The 27,778-nt window shown below is 34.2% G+C and overlaps 1 protein-coding gene across 1 annotated transcript; it reads left to right on the forward strand.

The window, feature by feature from the left end:
• Window position 1: 1 nt before the first annotated feature.
• On the forward strand, window positions 2–27,778 carry LOC110991721 (alpha-(1,6)-fucosyltransferase). Its single transcript, XM_022257189.2, has 13 exons — window positions 2–200; window positions 6,432–6,592; window positions 9,118–9,240; window positions 9,946–10,158; window positions 10,571–10,736; window positions 21,383–21,569; window positions 22,209–22,308; window positions 22,833–22,970; window positions 23,247–23,400; window positions 23,648–23,821; window positions 24,307–24,468; window positions 24,882–24,956; window positions 25,302–27,778. Exons 2-13 carry the CDS (start codon window positions 6,459–6,461, stop codon window positions 25,395–25,397), a joined length of 1,722 nt encoding a protein of 573 aa, XP_022112881.2. The 5' UTR covers window positions 2–200; window positions 6,432–6,458; the 3' UTR covers window positions 25,398–27,778.

A 27,778-nucleotide genomic window follows, 5' to 3' on the forward strand; every position in this document is an offset into this window, starting at 1 on the left:
CGTATTTCATTTTAACAAAATTACCTGATGCACGTCTCTAATATTAATTTTAAAATGCTAAATTGTTGTGATTTGTGAATTACCTATAATATACAAATGATATAAGAAATATCAAATATATGACTAAAATAACAAGTTAATCACTAAAAAACTATATGATACTAGTGTTTGTGCAGTGTAATTCATTTTAATTATTCGTGGTAAGTGTAATTCTTTTATCAAATTTTAATGTAAACCGTACTTAGTTTAAAATAGATATTCTATCTATTTTTCTTTCTTTTATTTTGATTTACACTACCGTTCTGCTATAAAATTGTGTTCAATATCTTTTCAATCTTGGTTGAAAATCTAAGTAGAGTATAGTTAAGTTTGATTGTGAATATCCGGACATCTAACTAATGTACTAATATAGAATTAATAACTACATGCTATACAGTTGTACATACATTTTAAGTTCTCATATTATTATATATATATATCATGTTATATATATATATATATGTTGTTATAAATGTTATATATATTTGTCTTAGCTTAGTTTTAGTCCACTATAATGCCTGCCTGAGACCATCTCCCTTTGCATTCTTAGGTGGATACTATGCGGTGGTGTAGTGGTCCATAGGTTTGATTCATGGTAATAAGATAGTAGATAATATGTAACAAAATCAATATCCTATTTCTATATATATTTTACAATATTTTTATTACAATTCTAGTTTTAAGTATTTATATGTGTAATTGTAATATCCTAAACATCAGTTATATGTTTTGAGATGACAGTAAATTCTTAGACTTAGTTAAGATTTATTACTAGTTAAGGTTGTTCTCATTTTATATACAAAATATTATATATAAATGATAATTATGCCTCATTAATCAGTGATAATTTTAAGTTCTAACTAAGCCTTTAAGTGTAATCTCATTGTGTCAAGATCACAGTTGGCCTAAATAAAACTCAACAATAATTTCACATTATTAACAGAATTAAAGTTTTTAATTGATAAAGACACAGAAGATAAAGACACTCCAAAAAAAAAAAAATATTGACTTTTCAAAACATTCTTAGTATTATATTTATTTACCTTATTATGGTAAAATTTTTCTTAAACTTAAAAATGGAACTGCATAATATAAATAAACATGTTTGCCCGAGAGTAAATTTTAATTTTGTTATTGGGTTATGAAGCCTGTTATTCTTTTTACGTATGACTAATATAATTGTAAGATTAATTGTAAACAACGCGATTAGTTACCTCGTTTTTTAAATAGAGCTAGGCTAAGCTACGTTGTTTTACGTTCTATTATGAGACAAGTGGGTTGTATATGAAAAGACGTGTATCCACAACGACACCGCACTGCAGTCGCATTACTATCCATTTACACTGTACGACACGATTTTGCAATAGTAAATGATAGACGCATTATTGTTTTGTATGCTGTTGTTATTGTCATCATATTTGTATGTATTGCATTAAAATAACGTTAATCAATGCCACTAGCAACCTTATTTCCATTTGATATTTTTACACCCTTGCGTGATATAATATAATAAACTAATAATAAATGTAATAGTCTGAGTTTTGGAATTAAATATCATTATATTTACGCATAGAAAAATCATGAAAAATAAGAAAACAAGCATTGTTATCAAATATTTGTGTTAAAGCTTTGTTTGAGTGGCCTTAACATGCCACTCAAACACATACTCTTGGGCACACTAAAGCGCAACATACAAAACTACATGTGTGGCAAAGATCGATGGAACGATGTTGAAGAAGTCCGTCACTACGAAAATAAAGAAAGTCAAGTAGAAATGGGCGGGGCACATGCCAAGAGAAACAGAAGAGTGGAGTGACTGGTGCCCAAGGTACAATAAAGCAAATGAGGACGAAAATTTAGGTGTATAAACCAGATTAAGGCAACAGCAGGTGGTACATGGCAGAGAATGGCGGGAAAAAAATGACGGGATTTGGAGAAAGTTTTTCCGAAATAAAGCACATAGATAACAAGAAATGAATAAGATGATCAAAATATAAATGTATTTAAATGTAAAAAAGCATTTTTTTTTATTAACCTAACGGCAATGGAAGTATTCTCGAAACAATTCGACATAGGGTGCATACAGAAAAGAGCGTACCTACTGATTCTTACAACGCCGGCAACAAACTCGCTATTCTTCTAGGCATTGAGAGTTGCCATGGGCGGCCGTATCACTTGTGAGCAACATCAGGTGAGCCTTCTGCCCGTTTGCCCACTGTTCCATAATAAAAATGAAGTCATGAGGAATATGTCTAATAAAATTTGACGAAAATCGTGTCGTAGACTGTGAAAACAGCCATTCGGAGATTAAAATGGAGGACATAGTTGAAGCCGCGTCTGCTTTGGACATTGAAAACTTTTTCGCTTTGTTTTTTTTTTAAACTTTTCAGTCTGATCTATTTTTAAATACCGAAGGGTTGAAAAATTCTCGTAGCATTTTTCCACTAGACATAAAGGAATTGTTATCAACGTTTGCGTCAGAGCGTAATGTAAGCTGCGGGATTCTTTGTAATATTTCCACTGACTTACTCGAGTGTTTGGTATTACATTTCTATGGTATTCGAACACCACTTATTACTAAAGATCGGCTGGACTAATGTTAGTTATTTTATTTCTTTATTTATTTTATTTCATCATTCATCCTTTATTACCTTATACAAAAACATACACATAACAAAAAAAAAACAGTTTACAAAATATATAAGGCAAAGGGCGGCCTTATCGCTTACAAGCGATTTCTTCCAGGCAACCCTAATGAGAAACAATGAAAAAACACCAACAGAGGGTACAGTACAAAAAATGCAAAATAATTAACAAAAAATACAAAAAACTCAAAACAAACGTTACTATAACTAATATATATGAAGAGGCAGGATGGCCTTCATCAAAAGTCATGTTCTGTGATGTATGTCGGTAGGTAGGTGTTCTTGTTATAATTACAGTTGTATAATCAGCACGGGGCTTAACAATCGAAATGCACAGTGAAATAAGCAATGTACAATCTAAGCAACACGTCATCAAATTAATTATAACACTAGATTAAACTATCACTCAGATTCAAAGCGATTCGTCACAAGCGCGGTGTGCGGGCGCCGTCTCGAACAACAGTCTCTCAAGATGGCCGCTCTCACAACCAACCACAATGACGCTTCGCTAGGTTGACATTGACAACCTGATGTCTGATGTTAACGGATGCGCCTACACGGCCAGACTGACATTCGACCGTCCTCGGGCGATTTTCTGAGACAATGAGTTGCAATCGTACATAGTCCGTTCGGCATCCTGACGGATGACTAGTTTTAATTATCACCATGCGCTATGATACTTAAGACTTAAGGCGGGTGTCTCGCTACAATTAAGCCGGATGACACAGCCTCGTCACTAGACAGCATGTAGGTTAACATAATCTGCAAAACATCCAGAACAAGTCAGTCAACTTAAATGACTCTGACTTCGACGAGATATTTCGTCTCATAGAACAAAAGCACAGTGACAAGTCAGTCTCGTACTGACTCGGACGACATATTTCGTCTTACCATAATCTCCAAAACATCCAGAACAAGTCAGTCAACATAAATGACTCTGACTCGGATGACATTTTCGTCTTATCATAATCTCCAAAACATCCAGAACAAGTCAGTCAACATAAATGACTCTGACTCGGACGACATTTTCATCTTATCATAATCTTCAAAACGTCCAGAACAAGTCAGTCAACATAAATGACTCTGACTCGGACGACATTTTCGTCTTATCATAATCTTCAAAACATTCAGAACCAGTCAGTCAACATAAATGACCCTGACTTAGACGACATATTATTTCGTCTCATATAACAAAAGAACAGTGACAAGTCAGTCTCGTACTGACTCGGACGACATATTTCGTCTTATCATAATCTTCAAAACGTCCAGATCAAGTCAGTCAACATAAATGACTCTGACTCGGACGACATTTTCGTCTCAGTGACAAGTCAGCACGGTACCGACCCGGACGAGATACTTCGTCCGATTGCCTGGCAAGAAAGAGATTCCTGCAGGTCGCTCCACTTACCTACGACCACGAATCGTCCCGCTCTACACGAATCCCAGCTTCATACAACCTTTCCCAAGTCTCATCGGACTGTACAGAACATCCTAGGCAGTCAATTCGTTGTTTAGAGTATATAGCAAGATTATCATTATCAACTTCGACACTTAACCCTTGATCAAGGATATCTCTACCAATAATTCTAAGCAGATATATTATTGTCGGAAATCACGTGAAACAGTAAACTAATCAAGCGATCACCAATTTTAACATGGGCCCGAATTTGAGTCGTACACTGTATATAATCGCCCCCAATGCCACTCAGATAGACGAGACTTTTACACACAGTACCCAAGAGTTTACCACGATAACTTTCTTTCACAAGAGAACAGCACGATCCGCTATCAAATAGAAAAGGAACAGGCTCACCGAAAGATGTTGTCAAGATACCCTTTGAAGCACAAGTGTAGCACGTTACATCGATCATCCTCTACAATGGACGGTAAGCACTCGGAGTGACTCGAGGCTCGACTGATCCAAACGCGTCACGACGTTTTCGGCATTCCACAAAACGATGTCCGATATTCGGCAAAAGTTACATCTGCTAGTGAACCGCTCGGTAGTACGAAAACGCTTCGCCTCAGGTTCGTTAGCTTCGACACCGTCTAAACGCCGCTTAAGAGATACGTCTCACAGGATTCGGAACAATTGAGTGCGAGTTTTGATATTGTGCGCAATCAATTCGCGTCTTATCAGGCTGTCCTTTTGACAAAGCACAGAAATAACGAATCCGGTCACCACTTCTTCAGGCATCACAGTCTTAGGTATTCGTTTCGATTAAGTTACATAGACGAAGAGCAGATTCTGAAGCTGTCTCCTTAGCTCCTAATAGCAATATTTCGTCAAAATAATCCTAAATTTAGGTTACTTATACAGGCAGCCGCTCGTCCTTTTAAAGATGTAGTAAGAGCCATGAGCAAGTCTAGTCTTCTAATCGTTTATTACGAACGATCGCTTCGGTAATATTGCACCAACCATCTATGTCACAGTTTGGTTCGTCTGGATTAAATGGTGAACTGTTCTCACAGAGAATATGAGATAAAAGCATTCACATGTTATTCAGCAATTTTTCTGCATCCGAGTTTGGTGTTTCTTGCTCAATTCTAGCCTTATCCGATCCCACTTCTGATGAAGAGGCAGGATGGCCTTCATCAAAAGTCATGTTCTGTGATGTATGTCGGTAGGTAGGTGTTCTTGTTATAATTACAGTTGTATAATCAGCACGGGGCTTAACAATCGAAATGCACAGTGAAATAAGCAATGTACAATCTAAGCAACACGTCATCAAATTAATTATAACACTAGATTAAACTATCACTCAGATTCAAAGCGATTCGTCACAAGCGCGGTGTGCGGGCGCCGTCTCGAACAACAGTCTCTCAAGATGGCCGCTCTCACAACCAACCACAATGACGCTTCGCTAGGTTGACATTGACAACCTGATGTCTGATGTTAACGGATGCGCCTACATATAATAAAATGGAATCAAAGAATTTTTTCTTTGATTGTATTGTAGCAATAATAATAAATAAAAATAATTATAAACAAAAATTTAAAAATAAAAAGGTTAACCTAGAATAATATATATAAGCAGAGCTAATTACGAGGCAGAAAGAAAATAATCAAAAAGAAGATTTTTAAATAAATTTAAAGACTGCGCTCGTCTAATATCGATTGGTAGGGAATTCCATAGCAGGATAATTTGCACAGTAAAGGAGGAGTGATAGAATTCAGTTTTATGAATAGGAGGTTCAAGAATTAGCCAGTATAGTATAACCAGGCTTAGATCGTAATCGAAGACATATTGTGTTACCTCATAAAAAATGTTGTATTTCAGAAAGTGCTTTAACATGCAGTAGCGTACTATTGGTGTTAGAGAGAAGAGGCCAATTATTTTCGTTCGTTCCTTATGATCATCAGATGTAGCTGAAAGTCACATGTACGTGCGTACCCATAAACAAGGCGGTGATGCATCTGCCCATATCATATAGTCAGAAGTGCGCTGCCGGCCTTTTAAGAATTCGTTCACTCTTTTCTTGACCAAAGTCGAATTGGTTCGAAAATAGTGCATGGAATTTTATGAAGGCTGTTTACTAATTGGATGAAAAAAATAATAATAGAATGAATCTGCCTTCATTTTGAGATATTGCTATCAAACAATTTTGACTGGATCTCTCATATTGTAAATCGGGTGTGAGATTGTGGGTTAATAAGAAATGACCCCATTTTAAGTATCAAAAACCAATTATGCGATAAAATTCTATAAACTTTATAAATATTTATAAATAAATTGTTTGTTTCAGATAGCCAAATATGTGCCTCTTGCGTTCATGATGAAGCCGTTCGGTAGCGGGCCCACCATCAATGGATATGTTATGATGTACATGTCTAGATGGAAGCGATTCGCGGTTGTGCTGCTGCTGATATGGATCGCTGTTACGTATCTCGTAATATCGCCACTGAGGTAAATTATTTGATGATGAATTACTTTATATGTATTCGGTAATCACTACATAGTATAAAACAAAGTCGCTTTCTCTGTCCCTATGTCCCTTTGTATGCTTAAATCTTTGAAACTACGCAACGGATTTTGATGCGTTTTTTTTAATAGATAGAGTGATTTAGGAAGGTTTATATGTATAATAACATCCATTAAATAGTGGAGAAGTACTGTTATTTTTGAGGTTTCTAATCTGATGTCGTAAATAATTACATTTTTTCCGCTTACATTGCAAACGCAGGCTGATTTCTGCGAGTTTTATCAAAATAATGTACTAAGTATTGTACACATTGAAAAGGTCTACAGAAAAGTCCGTGATGGTATATGTCTATCTCTTATGGATAACCCACATTTTTATATACAACGTTCACAGATTTTCTGTAGTGTATTTAGTATCAGCATTGCACCCGTGCGAAGCCGGGGCGGGTCGCTAGTATAATATATTATGATTTGACGACGAATTTTCTGTAAATCTACTAAATTATTTTCAACATATGCAGACGTGATAATAATTTTAACTACGAATTTTACTTCTAAGAAGGCGTACAATTGCACTGATTTATCTCTCTGTGTGCATTCACTTATATGTGCGGTGAAGGTTCGTATGAAAGCGGTGCTTCTTGTAGTATACAATGTTTTGTATTGTAGGCCCTAGACCGTTTTAACGTATAAATACTGTATGATATATTTTGTAAGGGAAGATCCAGTGACGTTATGCCCATGGTAAGTAAGAAGTCATGTATATAGGTATATGGTAAGGTAAGTTCTACTTGAGTGCAGTGTGGCTTGCGAATCTCATCCCTGAGATTGGTGACTTCAGGGCTATGGTGTGCCCCAATGGATCTATGTGCGCATTTAACTCTCCAGCTACTGTTGTGTGGTGAAGGAAAACAGCCTGAGGAATCGGCATATCTTAGATCCAATAGTCAAGTGTTAAGTACAGAAGGATGACTTGCCTATTAAAATAGAGATAATTGCGAAACAGATAAACAAATCTGATGCCCAGACCTAAAAGGGAGTAGCGTCACTGTTGATACTTTGATACGCGAGAGTATTATTACTTGAATTTAATATTTTTAAACACCTGTTTGTAATACAATAGTCCTAATTAATATTGGTTTGGCCTTCAATGTGTTTGTACTGTGCTAGAAAGCTCCTATATGCAGACAGATATATAGTTTACTTAGCTGGAAATGTTACTTAGCAGATTTTGATGAAGTTTAGGATAAAGATAATTAAAAGTAGAAAAAAAATTGGAACTGTTTGAAGGTGAAGCCGTGATTCGACTAATTTATTTTTATAGGTATTAATTATTTTTCTTGTATTTAGTGAATTTATAGATATATAATTATATCTAGCTATATCTTGTGACAACTGCAGATTATGTCATCGTGTTTTGCATTTAAATAGATTGCGTAAAATCCTTTCGATACAATTAATATGGCAACCGAATACATTACACGCGAACAATTATTTCTAGAGATTTAAAATTTTATTTATACAATTGAAAAAAAGTTTCACGGTCATAAATTTTTTGGTAAATATGTCGAATCATGGTGGTTCTTAAAACAGCTCCAAATTTTTTTTCTAAATATTTTCATCACTCGGCAATCATGTACCAGGTGTAGAAATTATTAAAACATCATGGTTTTGGATTGAAAGGAGGATTTTTTGGAAACCATACCTAATTAACACTGAGAAATGCGACAGTATTATTATGCATGTAATATTATCAGTTATATCAGTTAAAACCCCTTGTCTTAAGCCATACGCATCTTATGTAGTAACATACAAGTCATAAAAAAACAATAGATATTTTTGAACTGTTTTAAGATGGAGCCCTGATTCGACAAATTTACCGAAGTACTTAATAATTTGAGTTCGAATGCCCTGAATTAATAAATAATTAAGTAAATAGAATTTTAATATTAAATTTATAGGGGCATATGAGTGTTCTATTTCTAGGCTTTCTTTACAATTAATATATGTACAACGATTAAAAAGTTTTCACCATATGACTTTGATGCTGATTTTGGATACTAGCTGATTGAAAAGAAATGGGTTGGTAGTTGGTACTTAGTAAGAAAAATATAGATCAACGGAATATATACAAAAACCACCTAACTGCACCTGTTTCAATTGTATAAATCTCTCTTGTTATAAACTAAATAACTTTATTAAATTCGTGTTCCAAATCTTTGAATTATAAAAAATACGGGTTTACGAGAATACTCCTACAACGCGATTTCCTATAACGCGGTAGACGGTAGGTTACCAATTTCACAAGATTAATACCTTTTATATTTACGGGACAAACCGATAGCAGTCTCATATGTACTCACACTCCCAGATGTGAGTTGTCGTTCTTTTAACAATCGGCTTTTATTGAAGGACCGTAAGTGGAATTGGTTTAGTATTTCAATGGGCAGCTGGTTCCGTATAGTAGAGCGGAAGTCCGTAAGAAACCTGTAATAGAACATTCTTTTCAGATGCGAAGGAGGCACAGAAGATGTTTCGGAGTTCCAAAATAGATTAAGAACGGTATCGATGCAATTAGAATCTCTCAAAATACAGCACAATAAACTTATTTCTCAGGTTAAGAAATCTGTAGGGTGAGTACATATTATAATATTTATATTGACACTTCGTTACATACGTTACATTTACAACCTTAGTAAGGGAAAAAATAAAAAAAAAAATGGGTAAAGTGCAAGACATAACCAAATCTTGTAAAAAACAACCTTAATCTAAAATAATAAATCAAAAAATTTACTAAAAACTAAAAAGTTTTAAAAATAAATACAAAAGTCACGATTGAGCAGTCTAGGATATTGTTAAGAAATGTTTATGTAGAAGTGTTTTAAAATAAGCTAGGGAGGTAACCAATCGTATAGAGTCGGGCAGCCTATTCCACAACTAAATGGCGGAAATCCTAAACGAATTGCCTAAGAAGGATGAGCTGTGAGAGAACGCAATACATATAGTAAAATACAAAATACGAAAATTATTTCTTACAAAGAACAAAGTAAACTGAATACAATTTATTACATATATTTTTTTTTAACATTTATGGTTTACGGTTATGAACGCATTATGTGATGCGTTATTAATCGGTTTTTTTACCATTTTAAAATGGTGTTTGATAATTGAATCAGTGACTATTTAAACAGCAAGGCAGATTAAGAATTAAATAATAAAACAATTACAGGGATTATATCTCGTTACAATTTCGAATCATGTACCATTCTACTTCCGGTTTTCAGTTTTTAATAATGTACGAGGTTTCGAGGTTCAATCAAACGTATCTTTTTTTTCAGTCTGAATCCCAATCTCAAAGATATAGACATGGGTTCGCTATTCGACTCCGTGGGTGGACCTTCAGAAGAATATGAGAATCTCAGGAGAAGGATATTTTCAAATACGAAGGAAATTTGGTATTTTATTAACCATGAGCTGACGAAACTTAAGAAAGGTGATATTAAACTAGACAAGTTGCCTGACATTTTGGAGCAAATTGAACATAGAAAAAGGTGAGAGACAAATATTTTTTTTCTTTCGATGCGCGCCGCAACGTCACAAAAAACCGAAACCCTATACACACTTTTTTTTTTGAATTTTTCATTATGTTTTGATAATTTACTGTTTCTTTGACGATTTGCTAGTAGTTATTCCCTAATACCAATGATTAAAGTTTTGTAAATGTTATTTTTTCAATATTAAAAATTATGTATGTCACATAAGAATTTCAGAAAGGCTAAGGTCATGGCACAGATAAGGTTGGGAAACACGAATATAGTTCATGTTTTATATAATAATACGTAAATACATTTTTTAAGTTACGTCTGTTTTACGTTTCTGCCAGACATACATAAATAATGTTTCTTGTCAAAAATAAATTTCGGATCGAAGGACCAAAAAATGACCATTAATATTGTATTACAGCTTTATACTGTCAGACCAACAGAAGCTTCCAGAGTTAGATGGATACCAGGACTGGAGGCAACAGGAAGCTGCAAATGTCAGTGACCTGGTGCAAAAAAGGCTCAAGTACCTTCAAAATCCGAGTAATTGTAGGGACGCTAGAAAAGTTATATGCAACTTGAATAAGGTAAGTGTGTGTCTTACGGTTTCAGATATTTATTTACAACATTCACTTACAAGACAAAATATACTAATACAAAAATATATAACGCTTCTAATATATTTATAAATTTGTCGATTATTTAAATGAATCCTTCGGATTGATTTGCTCCAGTTCAAAAAATGTTTGACTCAAACCTTGGCGATTAAAAAGTGTGCCGAAGAATATCTGGCCAGTTCTTCTTGCTAACTCTACGCCCTTGACTTAAGAATTGGTAGTAAATGTAAATTTAGACTCAATTGAACATATTTTCTGTTTATGAGTATTTTCTATTTTGAGTTAATTAATTAATTATAATACATAGTTAAAAAGTACAACAGCAGACAAGAAACAGAAGACTACAGTGCACACTGAAAGTACAATTGAAAGCTAATAATGTAAAAAACTATTAACCTCTGAATCTTTATAAAAACAAAAAGTATTTCATATTTAGAGGTATATAATCAAATGAGAAGTGCCCCGAGGATAATTCAAAAGTCGAAAAATTAGACCACCCAACTAAATATGTTTTTTTTAATCAAACACCTTAAATATACTTATTGAAAAGATTTATTATACCTAAGTTTTCAAATACATCAATCCAATTAAAATCTTAATTACAGTGATTACTCTAAAACAATATTTAACCGCCTGGTTTAACGTTATCAAAACCGATAAGAGTTTTTATTAACACATGAAGTGAACTATTATTAATCGTTTCGTAGTACGTAAGTTTCATTTATTACATTATAAATAAATATAAAAATTTAAAGAAAACACTTTTTTAACGGATTAAAGTTATGTATTATTGTAAACTTATAATTATTAAAACATAATTTAAATTTAACCGACGTTTCGCGTGCTTTGCGTGCGTGGTCACGGTGACAAAGGTGTTAAATGTCAAAAAGTATCACAGCTGTTGAAAATGTTTTATTATCTGTATTTATTTACCCGGAGTTGGTATCGACTAAAAGATGTAGTGTTTCTGCAGAAACTGCTCACGGTGTCCTCCATTTTCGCGGATTGTTGGTGCTGAGATTTTAATTTGGACATTATTGGATCCAAGGTTTTTGATTATAATTATAAAATAAAATAAAGCAAAAAGCTTACAATTCCGGAGAATTCCAGTTGTTAGCGTTTGAAATGAAGTCTGGTTCTAAGTTGTGAAAAAATACTAATTGCTAAGTTATAGTGAACGAGTAGGTCCTGACATACGCTGTCGACTTTTTGGGACCGGTTTCTTTATGATGTTTTCCTTCACTGTACGAGCGAATATTAAATCACAAAAAGAAAGTCCACATGGCACAGCCGGGGATCGAACTTACGATCTCAAGGATGAGTGCCACACGCTGAAGCCACTAGGCCGACTGCTCTTGCGTTGACTCGAATGACCTTTTAGCCTTTTTCGTCTGCATTAATTTGTGTGCTATTAATAAATATGAGTCGGAAATTAATGTTGAAATATGCAGATGGTATATTTTACGTTTCCGTGCACCTGGTCACTATGTGAGCGGATGTAGCCCAATTTTTATTTTAAACATTTTAATCTTAACTTGGTCTCGTTTTTATTGGAATGAGTCAGTAAATAATAAACTGTCATCTGAGGAAACATACTATTTTCCGGTCTAGGAAGAGTGAAGTGTTATTATATTTATGTCGACGTAGTTGGTCCCAAAGTTCTGTCATAAATGGAAATGATGATAAAAACAAAAGTACTGATCAGTTTTTAACGAGTGATATATCAATTTATAGAACATTAATAGGAACATTAACAGGAATAGAAATAGCATAAAAGTACTCGAAATGACCTTATTTTTAATGGTAGGTCTTTAAGCACCGCGGCCAGTCATCTATCGCAGCACCATGATCATGCCGATTTTAGTGCCTGTTTTTTTAAAGGTGGTTTCAGTCTCCAAATTTTTATGGGGTTCATCACAGACCTTCCTCTCTAAGAGCTGCCAAATTTTATAGTTCAAAGGATTAATGCCCGGACTGGAGGAAGGCCAATCCTCATGTCTATGTAAGTCCATGTGTTGACGCTCAAACCAGGGATTTAATATGAATTTATTTAATAGTAATCTTATAGCTGACATACCTGTCATAATACAAAACACTTAGATAATATATAAATCCAAAACAGATTGCACTGATGAACAATATATATAAAACAATAGTAATTAATATACAAAATGAAAACAAATAAAATTGAAATTTATTGTTACACAAACAAAAATTAATACAAAGTATTTAGTGTCTTGTTTCTTCTAACTGCTTCTTTCAAAGTCAAATTCTTCACGCCTCTAAAAATATTTCCACACAACCTCTTTGGTGAGATGGAAAATATCAACATCCTCATAATTAGTATCATTGATGCCTAAAACCCGAAACAAACATTATTTCAATAGTGAAAACTTTGCGCCAATTAACGATAGCTTTTGTGGGATAGTTTCTGACATTATACATATATTTATTAATGAGCCAATATTCTGAAAACTTGTGTTGACTCACTAGCAGAACAGAGTTGGCGCAATTGTATTAACTCAATTGTTGCGAAATTCCCAAATCTCTCTCTCTCTCTTCTCAGACACATGAACATAGTGTCAAAATAATATAAAACTCAGTTTAAGCTATTCGTTAGTATTAAATGGTGACTTTCACCAGTATAATACGCGAAATAGAATTATGCGACCAACCAGGCTCCAGAAGATAAACCACTCCTTATATGGAAATTGTATTCATTTTTTATTACCATAATTGTCGAACTAGCCTCATCGATTCTTAAAATGGATTTACTTCTGAAAGTCAAGAGCTACAATATTAAAAATAAAACAAAGATACAGGCTAAACATCTCGGATTTACCAAAAATGAAGAAACCCCTGTCTTTATATCGGAACAGTTAACATCAAAAGGAGCCCGACTATTTTTCCTGGCCCGAGACCTTACAAAATCAAAAGAGTACAAATTCTGCTGGACTAAACATGGCCGAGTCTTCGTCAAGAAAGATGAAAATTCTCGGGTTATCCTCATTAACAGCGAAGCCCAGGTACACCTTTTGCTACAGGAAACGTGACTATACTGTGAAACTTCTTTTTATTTCTTACTATTCTTATCGCTTATTTTTTGTGCATGTATTAGTATTAAGAAAATAATTATTAGTCTATTCATACTTAAAGTTTTAGCATTTATAATTAACCTACATTGTTTTGATAAACCAAGTAACAGTAGTTCAAAAAGTTGTAATCTACGGTATCTAAAAGTATTATTCAGTGTAAAATCCCTTTTTTACGGACATACATACACACTTAAACACACATACACAAAATCATACACACTCTTACACAATAAGTTTAACTGTCTCAATAGCACTATATGTACTCTCAAAACATCGTTATCCTACAACGGTACTTACATGCAATTATTCAATAGAGTAAAGGGCAAGCTACGCCATTCTGCACGCGTAACTGAATATGGATAATCATTTAAACACCTTATGGGAACTAGATAATACAGAAATTAGTAACTCAAAAATAATTGACATCGAAGAATTTAGTAACTACGTTGAGCAAAATAATTTCACTGTCTTGACACAAAATATTAGAAGTATTTACAGTAATTTTGACGACCTTCAGGTAAATTTACAGCAAATGAATCATGATGTGGATGTAATGATCCTTACAGAGTGCAGACTAAATAATAGTAAACGCTTACCACTCCTCCGTAATTACTCTTCATATCATACTACAAATCAGCTCAATCAAAATGATGGCGTTGTAGCATACATAAAAAACAACCATCTCTGTCGGGTAACAGAAGTTTCACTCTCGCACGCCTCGGCTATACAGCTAATTATCGCCGAATACGTTATTATAGGTATATATCGTTCCCCATCACACGCCTGTGCAGATAATTTCATAACTTCCCTAAATAGTTATCTCGATACTATTACTACACCTAAAAATATTATAATAACTGGGGATATAAACATCAACCTAATAGGTAGAGAGTCTGAATCCTTACAACAGCGTCACAATAGATTAAATTATTTAAACATGCTGGCAGGACATGGGCTGCTTCCCGGGCACTGTCTACCTACTAGAGAGTCGAACTGCCTCGACCATGTTTTTCTGAAATTCGATAAACTTAAGAGCTCTGCTTTTGTGGCTGTCTTGACTACAACTATCACGGACCATGCCATGGTAGTATTAAACCTAGCACAAAAAACTGTAACTAGAAACTGCCATAGGTATTCAACTTCTATTGACTTTGAAAACGCGTGTAAAGACTTATTTAACTCAGACATGTCATTTTTCAATATTTACAATGATCCGGAGACCTTGGCTAATAAATTTATCCATGAAATAAAAACCATATTACTTTGTAACACTAAAACTAAGACAATCTCTAATAGCAAGCGAATTCTTAAACCTTGGATATCACTAGGAGCCCTACGCTGTATTAAACTTCGCAATAAAATGCAACTTAAACTAAAGAAAAATCCTTTTAACGTAATCTTAAAAATAACATTTAGACGCTTTCGTAACTTCTGTTCAAACTTAATTAAAAAACTTAAACGACAATTTCATAAAACTCAAATAGCTAACTCAGTTAAAAATCCTAAACAGCTTTGGATAAAAATTAATGAAGTAACTCAATTTAAAACCCCCAAATCCTCAAATACATGTCTACTGAATATTACTCCGAATCCGCTTGACTCACTAAACCGTATCAACCAATTCTTTGTTAAAATAGGGTCAACTTTAGCTGAGGACATTTTACTTAACTTCGGTAACCCAACAACTACAGACATTTGTTCTCGGGTGTCTTCGTTTGTTCTTCTTGAGACTAGTCCGCGTGAGGTGGATGCTATACTCATGGGTCTCGATTCTGGGAGCGCACCTGGTTGGGATGGTATACCCACAAAGTTTTTGAAAATGTCCAGAGACTTTATTGTCCCGCTCATTAGCCAGCTGGCTAATTCCTGCTTCAAAACAGGAATATTTCCAGCCGTATTTAAGAGATCGTTGATCACGCCTGTGCATAAGAGTGGGGACCTGAACGACGTCAATAACTACCGTCCTATATCCGTACTGCCATGTATCTCTAAAATATTAGAAAAGTTACTGAACAATAGACTGGTCAATTACTTAAATAAATTCAAAATTTTATCCAACACACAGTACGGATTTAGGAAGGGCCTGTCTACACAAGATGCCGTGACTGCACTTACTAATGACATAATTGATAATGTAGACAGAGGTATTAAATGCGTAACAATATTCTTGGACCTTAAAAAGGCATTTGATACCGTTTCCGTTCCCATTCTTCTGCGCAGGCTGGAAGCCATAGGAATTCGTGATACAGCTCTCTCCCTTTTTAGAAGTTATCTACAAGGTCGAAAACAACAAGTTAAAATTAATAATTTGATAAGTGAAGAAGAAACCGTGGAATATGGCGTCCCGCAGGGAAGCGTGCTTGGCCCGACATTGTTCCTGATATATATAAATGACCTTTGTAATATTCGGAGCAATGGCGGACGGATCTACTCATACGCGGATGATACCGCGATTGTGTACACGGGAGCGACTTGGATGGCTGTGAAATCCGCAGCTGAACTAGGTCTGGCTGAAGTAGCTGGCTGGCTTAATACCAACTTACTTTCACTTAATGTTAATAAAACAAATTTTATATGTTTTACTGCGAATCAAAGATCTCAGCCGGGTTACGACTTTGGAGTTAGGATTCATAGGTGTGGTGATCCGATTGCCCAGAATTGTAGCTGTCAGACCATAGAACGTGTCAACTCTACCAAATATCTTGGAGTTACAGTGGACCAAAGGTTATCATGGCACTTACACATCGAAACAATTATGGCCCGGGTTAGAAAACTTATTTGGATATTTAAAAACTTACGCTACGTCATGCCCGCGTCATTGCTTAATAAAGTTTATCTAGCCCTGGCTCAATCTATTATAATATACTGCATTCCCGTATGGGGAGGAGCAACTAAAACTAAGTTTTTAGATTTAGAGAGATCTCAAAGGGCCCTTATTAAAGTAATGAACTACAAACCATATAGATACTCTACCGATGACCTTTACAGAAATAGTGGCTTATTGAGCGTTAGAAAATTATACATTTTGCATATCACCCTACGTATGCACAAAACACTACCATTTAGTCCAGGTAAACTAAAGAAGAGACGTAAAGATATTGTAGCATACGCCCCACGCGTGCACACAGTTTCTGCTCAACGTCAATATACTACACAGGCTGCCTACATCTATAATAAACTGAATCAGAAATTAAATATATATCCGATGTTATTATATAATTGTAAGAATACCGTAACTGGGTGGTTGAAAACTATCACATATGAAGAAACAGAATTAATTTTGACGAGAATCAGATAAACACACACACACACACACACACACACACGCACGCACACACACACACTCACACACACACACACACACACGCACACAAACACACAAACACACACACACACACACACACACACACAAACACACATGCACGCACTCACACGCACGCACGCAAAGACCGTGCGTTATTATTTGTTTAATTTAGTTAGTTTTTAATTCAAAAATAAATAAATAGAAAAATAATATATTTTGTAACTAAGTTTGTCAAGTCATATTTCAGTTGTTTTGGTCCAAACATTGTAATCTATAATTTAAGGGAAGTTGCGAGGTTGCTCCATCACAAGTATTATTTAACTTACTGGGGCTACCTCAATTTTACATGTATGTTAATGTTTGTGATTCAATAAAATACTTTCTTTTCTTTCTTTTACAACAAGTCCCAAGCGAAATTAGAGAATTATCACTAAATAAATTCAAAGTCCTCGTTAAAAGTAAATTAATCAATAAAACTTTTTATAAATGTGACGAATACTTAAATGATCCTTATCCTTGGGATTGATTTGCTCCAGTTCAAACAATTTGTATTAAAAACTTGGCGATTGAAAAGAGTGGCGAAAGATTCTTGCCAGTTCTTGTCCGCTCTATGCCCTTGTCTTGCAAACTGGTAGTAAATGTAAATTTATAATTAATTTAATTTTTTTGATGTTCATAAGTGTACACGTTTACCTATATGAATAAAGATATTTTGATTGATTGTAGAATTTAATAAATTGTAATTCATGTAAAATCCCATTCTTTTTGTGAACTTTATTGTGAGAAAAAAAATTGTTGCGAAATATCCAAATAATATTTCTTAATGTAGCCGACGTAAAAAGTTCAACGCTATTCAAACTCACAATACATACGCCGCAATATAATTACTTTGTCAAACAAAAGCGAAACAACATAGCGGAACGCATAATGCTTGACATGACATGTTCTGTTAAATTGGATTGCTCTAATTATTAAAATCAACCACCGTATTTACAGTACTCAGAGTCATTATTTAGTAGATTTATCTTAATACTGATTGGAAGCAAGATGGCCTATTAAAAAAATCAGTGGCGCTACAACCTCTTTAGGTTAGGCCTCAGATTTCTGAATCTGTTTCATGATTATTTTTAAATCTAATAGGCAAGTAGGTGAATCAGCCTCCAGTGCCTAACACATCGTCGACTTTTTGGGTCTAAGACATGTCGGTCTCCTCACGATGTTTTCCTTCACCGTTCGAGGAAATGTTTAATGTGCACATAGAAAGAAAGTCCATTGGTGCACAGCCGGGGATCGAATCTACGACCTCACGTATGAGAGTCGCCCGCTGAAGCCACTTGGTCAACACTGCTCTATGGCCTAATTGGTCTGCCTATTTAAGTGTTATAAAAACTGTATTTAGTAACCTATTTCACTTTGTTCGTCGAAGTATTTTCTTTCCAATTCGACTTAAGGTCCTACAAGAAAAGAACGTACCAAAGCTTAAAAGTCCTGCAACGCACCTGTGAGTCTTCTGGCTATGTGAGTGTCCCTTGATTTTTTTAAATAAAAAATAAAAAATGTATAAAGCAGAGTTACGTTCACTAAAAGTTAGCAATTAGTATTGAAGTGAAGAAAACAACCTTGAACCAGATTTCAGACTCAATTCTCCTGAATTGTAAAATTTTTTTCTTTATTTTAAAAATAATTATAAAATAATAATAATTATTTTTATATTATATTTATTTAAAATGTAATAAATGAAACTTACGTACTACGAAACGATTAATAATAGTTCACTTCATGTGTTAATGAAATTCTTATCGGTTTTGATTACGTTAAACCAGACGGTTAAATATTGTTTTAGAGTTATCACTGTAATTGAGATTTTAATTGGATTGATGTATTTGAAAACTTAGGTGTAATGACAGTTTGTATCTGATATAAAAATTAATTAATAGATATATAACGAGCGAATTAAAGTCATATCAATTCAATTCAAAATCATTTATTCATGTAGGTAACTTAATGTACACTTATAAACGTCAAAGAAAAGAAATATACATTAAATGCTTCTAATTTCATTAACTGCCAGTTCTCAAATCAAGGACGTAGAACGAAACATTTTACACAACGATTATAAGTGGTAAATACAAAATGAATGTGAGGGAGTTTTGAGATCTCTCTCTCACCCTCTCTTTTGTCGGTAAGCCTGAGCGTCATTGTCAGAAGGAAACATCTTGACAATCTGTTTCCACCGGTTTCTGTTCAGCGCAACTCAGATTTGAGGACAATGAGTCTTTCATATGACCGGTCCATCCGGTCGGTGAAAGTTTTCATACATAATCAATATTTTAATTGACAAAATACATTGCCATGTGTTATTTGGCTACTTGTGCGGTTTCTAATGCATCCTCATATGTACTTTCAAGGTATATAAAGAATTTTGAATGAATCATTTCGAACTAAGCTTATAATAATACATAAATATGACATTTGCATGCCTATTTATATGGCTGATTGGGCTATCAATATAATTGTAGACCACTATCTGAGCAAATAAATGATTTAATTTCATTCATTCCTAGCTTCACCTGTATCCGTTTTGTGATATTATTCCCTTAAAAGACAAATATATATCAGCCTTCTGTGTCATGACGAAGTCTTTACGATTAATTGCAAAGAAAATTCTATTGGGTTGTGTGGGCTCAAGCCTCATTGCTATCGCTGACTTGCACCTAAGACAATCTTTTTTGACGTAGACATACCACGCAGTAGATGTTATGATCAAGTGTGTGTGCAGTGTTAACGTTTATATGTACATTAAAGAACTTGTGGACGTATTCTCCTTAGTTACATCTTATGATAAACGCGTCAAGAAAATATTTCTTGTTTGTTAAAGGTGATGCTCAATTTGTAAAACAAGGAAACGGTATAGAAACTGATAAGGGTTTATTAAAATCGATTTATTTTTCCTTATTTTGTTTTAACTGTTGTATATAAAACCTTCTTACGATTATAAATATTAGAAATCATTATAGCTAAGTCTTCTCTTGACCTTAAAGTAGCTGTAGTTTAAATATGTTACGGTTGTGTGATATTTTGTCTAAGTTTTTTTTTTATACATAGGACTCCTGATTTTTTTTATACATAGGAGCCTACCCGTATGTTAAATCTTCCCTTTCCTAAGAGGAAATTTATTTGATTACTAAGGCAGGCGAAAACTTCTCTTGTATTTCCGGAGCAGTTTTCATGGCCAGCGAGACTTTGTCTATTCTGTGGCAATTTTTTACTCCTTAGCAATCTGTTGTACATGGTCGAGCGACATCATACGCCCGAACCCAATAATGTATCCACAATCTGAGACTGAAAGCAATCTGAGATTAGACCGTGACAGTCGATCGATCTCCTTTCTGCATCCTAATAACCAAAACCGACGAAGACAATCCATTTTTGGCGACGTATAGAATGCATTCTCTCCCATATGCAATACCAAACCATACTTTGGTCGGTTCTGTCATCACAATCGCACGAGAGGCTTGTCTTCAGTATTGTATCTATTTAACAGGATAGACTAATGCCAATGTTTTGTGCGATAACCTTCACACAAAGGTCACTATCGTAATAATTAATCTTGGCCTCCAGTTATTAAACATAATTTCTTCCGTTATTGAAAAAATAAGTCTGTGTATAAAATAAGTTGAATCTTTTTAAATAAAGAAACTATAACAATTCCAGTCGTAAATAATATAAAGATTATTAAATAAGCCTGTTTTTATTTCTGTGACCATACAACATTTATTAATTTATGAATAGTTAGTTGCTTAAAAATTGAACATAATTAAGTGAAAATAGTGGATCAAGATTGGTGGTGCGCTCCCCATATGTTGCCAGGCTTATGTCAAACTGGCTTTATGAGAAAAAATCTTCAAATCCAATTATCAGTATTTTTATAAAAAAAATTCAATATTTATTTATTCACTTGTTCTCTATACGGTAACTTAATAATAATACTATAAAAAAACCTAAACCTTTTTCTAACTAATTTTAAATATTCTGACATACCTCTAGTATATACGTGAAGTCTGTATTCCTATTTGGAACTGCATACCCGAGTCTATTGTCACATATTGGGGTGAAGTCACAGTATTGGGCAAAATCTGTTTGATTTCTGAGGTGAGGTAGTGATATTACACATTAGTTTAATATCAGATACATAAAATTCACTTTGTTCATTCCAGGGTTGTGGCTTCGGATGCCAGCTTCATCACATAGTGTACTGCCTGATTTTTGCGTACGCCACTGAGAGGACCTTGATCCTCAACTCCAAGGGATGGAGATACAACACAAAGGGCTGGGAGTATGTCTTCTATCCTATTTCGGAAAGCTGTCTCACCGCGTACGATGATAAAGTCATTCAATGGCCAGGTATTTTAATTATATTTTTAAACAAACGTTTCTTCATTCAAAACTATATCTCACTATCTAACAGTACGATAGTTGGCAAATTTATACACATCACATCACACATCATCACACACATATTTTGAAGGCTAGGTTATCATATTAATTTAATACTGTACGCGCTATATGTGTCAGCCTACGAACTTTTCAGGCCTAATATATAATAATGTTACTTAAGTAATTCGACTACGGCGGCTGGTGTCTATTGAGTTGCTAAAGAAATTTAAAAGCTATTATGTTTTTGAAAATAATCTTGATCGCATGTATCATATGAAATGTGTATATGTTGTAACGTGCGAATACGTTCCTATACGTATTCACGAACGCGCACATATATTTTTTCATCAGTCTTGTGAATTTAGGAGTTAATATTAAATGCTTTTGTTGGGCAAAGGGGATTAAGTGTTTTTTCAGTCCATTTTCTGAAATCTGTAATTGAAAGTGTAATATTTTCATTTCTTAAATTTTTTTGTAACATCACTGATAAAATTCGAAACTCTCGTTAAACGTTAATTAATCAGTAAAGCTTTTTATAAATTTAACTCAAAATAACTTTTATTTACAAAAAAAATTATTACAATAATTATGAATTAACATTTTCAGCCAACTACGATCCAAAAGTGGTGTCTCTGCCGTTCATAGACTCGATCTCACAGAAGCCAAAATTTCTGCCGCTTGCGATACCCACAGATCTTGCACACCGGTATGCTATTTTAAAATTTTTATAAAAAAAAAATGTGCCGCCTTTAAACATTATTATTATTTATTAAATTATGACGCCTAATTCCAAAGCAGTGCGGTTTAAAGACACTCTCTTCTGTTCTTTGTGGAACCAGCTGCCAGTAGAGATATTTCCGAATTAATTCGACTAGTTGTCTTCAAGACTAGTATCTTTCCCCCATAAGTCAGCAACACCTGGAGCTTACAGGGAACCCAGTCGAAGAAGATATTTGTGGATCGTTAGCAGCAGCAGATCGAAATAATTTAATTGACAATCTAAACCTGTATATTATGTATTCAGCTTCCAAAGGCTATTCTTACTTTTTTGTATGTAATTTTGATATAGGTCTTTTAATATATATTGCTGAGTACTGGCACTGAAGACATATTAATATAAACTTTGACGTAAGAAATTTAGCTGAAAAATATCTTTGAACTTTATCTCCAAATTATTTAGTTATTTAGTAAAATGGTGCAATATTATAAATAGTTTTGTTATATTTTCAGTATAGTCCGCTTCAACGGTGACCCATCTTCGTGGTGGATCGGTCAAATGCTCAAATTTATTCTCAAGCCGAAGCCCGCGATGCAAAAGGCGATCAACGAGACGATCTCTAAGATGCACTTCATGCGGCCTATTGTTGGGTGAGATTATTACAGTAAACTAAATAAAAATTATAAATTATCACATTTGACAGCTGACAGTTGACAGTTCATTCAACTTTTGACAGATAATCATTATGAGCATATGATCATCATCAGATTACATCAAAAATAAAAAGATTTTATATATTAATTCGAATTATAATAATTATGAGCATGTGGGTTAAAAAAGAAAGGTTTTGATTTGATTTGTTCGTATTGGTAAGTAAGGATAGTGAACGTATCATTTGTTAATTTATGAATAATGTCTATTTCCAGCGTACACATACGTCGTACGGACAAAGTCGGTACGGAGGCTGCCTTCCACAGTATAGACGAATACATGGTTCACGTTAAGCAATATTATGATCAGCTGGAGTTAACTCAACACGTTGACGTCAGAAGAGTGTATTTGGCCAGTGATGATGCTAATGTGAGTTAATACTTAGGAGAATTAAGAGTTAAACTTAATTGTCACTATGAGAGTATTTTATTGTGTTGTTTTGTGTATTTTATTTAAAAATCTGCATTTACTGCACAAGACAAAATTGCCATCTCAAGTTCAGGCACTAAACGAATTCATCAACCAATGTCGTGTATTTTTCTCAACGCTCTTTCCCCTTTTCTTCGACCAAAACGCAATACAATTTTTAGCGCCTAAAGAAGTTGTATAATTTCAGGTATTAGGTGACGCTCGCTCAAAGTACCCGGACTACGAATTCTTGGGTGACCCGTCTATAGCCAAAACGGCCGCTACACATCGTAGATACACGCCGGTATCACTCACCGGACTATTGGTAGATTTGCATATGCTGGCTATGAGTGATTATATTGTTTGCACTTTTAGTAGTCAGGTAAGTAATTTTTTACTATAAAAGTCATACCCTGCAAATTCAATACGTTTTGTTAGTGTCTGTCAGTCGCTCTACAACGTACAAAACTATGTAGAATCTGTTAATTATGAGAAATACAATAAACTATAGACTATAGAATGTAAGCTTATATTTTCTCTGAGAGTAATAAGCCCTCTTTCCCCTAATTATGATACTTTTTAATTTATATTTATCAATAATTATCTAAAGTATTTTATGTATGCATTTGTGTAATTAAAAAATAATAATTAACACTTAAAAATGTTGACGTTTATGTGTTTTCAAGCATGTGACGTCATAGGGAGTGGTGCGACGCTATCTTATGTAGGGAAGCGTTTTGGCGGTTTTTTTTAATATTTAAAGTTTTATGAATTTAAAATGAAATAGCGTTCATTAATGTCTGACTATACGTTGAACCTGACCTTATAAGACATACACGCCTAACCCCTAACTTAAATAATTCGCAGGTCGGTCGTGTAGCGTATGAAATGATGCAAACGAACAGAGTGGACGCATCTGATAGTTTTTACTCTTTGGACGATATTTATTACTTTGGGGGTCAAAACGCTCACAATCGCCGGGCTATTATGAACCATAGCCCGCGGTCCAATCAGGAGATTGCATTCCAGGTATGTTATGTCAAAAGAGATTGATTATTCGTCTTTATAAAGAATAATTAATTGGTTGCCTAAATTTCCACGAGAAATCGTAATAAAATATACCAATTTTTTGGGTTTTTTTTTAAAATGAAAATGAATAATTTCAGGTTAATACTGTATTAAAAAAAAAACAAGTAGATAGTAGGAGCAAACAGTAATTTGTTTAAAAAATATTATACATGATTTTGGTTAAACATTATTTTTAATAAATGTTAATAATTTAAATAGTAATAACAATTATTCAGTAATTTATCAGGGCCGGCAACGCACCCACTACAATGGACGTCCATGGACTGCAATGGCTGCGCTTTCTGGGGGTCCCGTAGACCATCTGAAAACTGACCAAAATTTCTTGATCCCTAATCTGGTGTGTTTAATTCCAGGCGGGAGATCTGATAGGAGTGGCTGGGAACCATTGGAACGGTTTCGGTCGAGGGACCAATAAAAGAACTAATATGGTGAGTATTCGTGAGGTTTTGAGAAAACTAAAAAAAAATATAGTACAAAAGCTACATGTTCAGTTCCACCGCTCATCGACACTCAATGCTAGGACTCGCGAGTGCCTTGCCGGCCTTTTAATAATTGTTCATTTGTCATAGTTCAGTAAGCAGCTCCTCCACATGGTGGTGGCAAAACTGCTATTCTGAGAAAGTATAAAAGTTCCTTGACTATACGCAATATAGACATAGGCCGGCAACACATCAGTTTAGGTCATATACAGAATAAATCCTTATAATATTTGTTATTACTGACGCCACCAACATAAAAAAACTACTACCCTCATTATTGCAATTTTTTTTCAGAATGGCCTTATCCCGTGGTACAAAACGGCTGATCATTTAGTGCTTTATCCTTTCCCCGAGTACAAACACGCAAACGAACGTCAGAATGAGTTATAGGTGTTTTATAAGTACAGTCAGCAAGTAAAATGATTAATTTATTAAATTATTTACATAAATCAATGCTTTAAGTGGTATGAAAAGAAAAAGATAATTTTAATATGATTAAGTTGAAATAACTCCAAACTTGCGGCGTTTGAATGAGTTTTATGAAATATGGCCTAGTTTTCTATTTAATTATTAACTAATGGCATGTTTTTGTGATTTTATAATTTTCGTTGCTGACTGTACGTAGACGATTTAACCCATGTTGTTAATATTATTAATGAATTTATTCGAATAAGTCAAATAATTTGTAAAAGCATTTAATACTGTGTTATCGGGGTTCCTATATCTAAACTACGGATGTCGATGAATGGTTTTTGTAACGAGCTTATTTGCTGACTCTATTTGGGACATTTGAGTTGTGTTCGTGCGTTTTATTTTCTTCATAACTTACTGACTAAAACTACAGATAGTTTTGACGAGAACTACGAGTTCGGTATGTCAAAATACGGTTTTGACATACCGGAGTCGGTTCTAAGTCTGGACTTAGTAAAATTTTGGAAAAATGGAATCAGGGTTAGAGGACCTGCCTTCCTTCAAAGATTAATGAACAGATCTAGAAAACTTACTATAAGTTGTAAGGTGATCTGATGTCTCTTTCTATAGCATAGCAACAGACAGAGATAGCGATATGATAAAGGACAGTGTATCGGCTGTTACGGTTGTAAGGCGATCTGTTGTCTCTATCCATAACATACCAACAGACAGAGATAGCTATATGTTAAGGGCCAGTCTATGACTTGTTATGGTTGTATGGAGATCTGATATCTCTATTTAAAGCTTACTAACAGAAAGAGGTAGCTATATTTTAAGGAACTGTATGGGCTACTATAAACCAATGTTTAAATAAATACCTATTGATTAGTAAAAAATAACAACGCATATCCGTAGTTTAAATGTAGGAAGCCGTGTTACGTCACAAGGTGATAGTATTAACATTCTCCATTTTTTGATTCAATAAATTTCGAATCTCAAACTAAACTCAACATTCCGTAAATAGGCCGGCAACACAACACCTGGCTTTATACAGACATCTTTGTTGTATTTGACTGTCGACACAAAACAAACAATCGTAATTAAAATTACAGATATTAATGAATAAATATTTATAAATAAATAATGTAATTTTTATGTTTAAAAATATAAAAATTACACTATTTTTATTGTTCAAAACATTTATAGACTTCCGAATTCGGAAAAAGTACTGTAATCACCAAAAACAATACAAGTCTTTCCTCTTCTCTTACTTCTGTCAAGAACGATGTTTCTGATTTTTTTGGAAATTTGACTTTGACTGTCTCCGAATCTCAGTGTAAGACTTACCCAAAAATATTGTTCCATAGTGTCGCTAGCTTTCAAATGCTGTCAAAATGTCACATGTCAACTTTAAAACTTTAAGTTTCGTCTCCTTCCAATTGTCAACGCTGTTGTGAAAACAGACGCAAGTGTTACATGGCATGCCTATGGATGATAGCCTATCACTGATAGGGTCTGATAATCGAAGGATTAAATTCCAATGTATTGAAAATCAGTTAAATGTGTTGTCTGTGCCTGTGTGTACCTGTTATACAAACGTCTAAACTATTTAACAATCATCATACCCGATCCTCATTATCATTCCATCTTCCGTCATTAGTCACTCATACTTTAAAGTACTATAACAAGTACTACTGCTCAAAGATCTGCATTTTGTGATGTATTTTACGTGTATTGTATACATAATGGAGTGCACTGCTTGTAATGTGATAATATTTTTACGTCCTCTTTTCAATTATACGTTGTATCAGTATTTTACGTGACTAATTAACAACTAAACACGAGCTAAGTACAAACTTAGTTTGCAGCAGTGCTAGAATATGTGGGAATTATTCAAATCTTTATACATACACTGATTATCTCATTACATCACAATAAATCAAACTGAAAATAACTTTATCATCCAAATTTACATTTACATTTCGCAAGTCGTAGAGCGAGTAAGAAGAACTGGCAACTGGAACTGGAACTCCGCCTCTTGTATCGCCAAGTTTTGAGTCCTGTGAGAATAAAAACATTGACGTAAATATCTTATTTGGTATTTATTTTAAAAACGTACACTAATGCAGAAAATATCGCGATGCTTTCAAATGTTATATTTCTATAGTGTGAAATATATGATTTGTCAAGTCCATAATTGGTTTTCCGTATCTTTGCTCCTGTAGTAGTTTATAAATCTGGGTTCCTAGTTTTAGCAATTTTCAAAACAGTTTTACGATGTATAACGCGATTTCTTATAACGTGGTCGTGTTATAGGGAATTACTGTACATGCACGTGTATCAATAACAAGTGTGTGCGT

Source organism: Pieris rapae, chromosome 6 (assembly GCF_905147795.1).
Source record: "Pieris rapae chromosome 6, ilPieRapa1.1, whole genome shotgun sequence".
Taxonomy (NCBI): domain Eukaryota; kingdom Metazoa; phylum Arthropoda; class Insecta; order Lepidoptera; family Pieridae; genus Pieris; species Pieris rapae.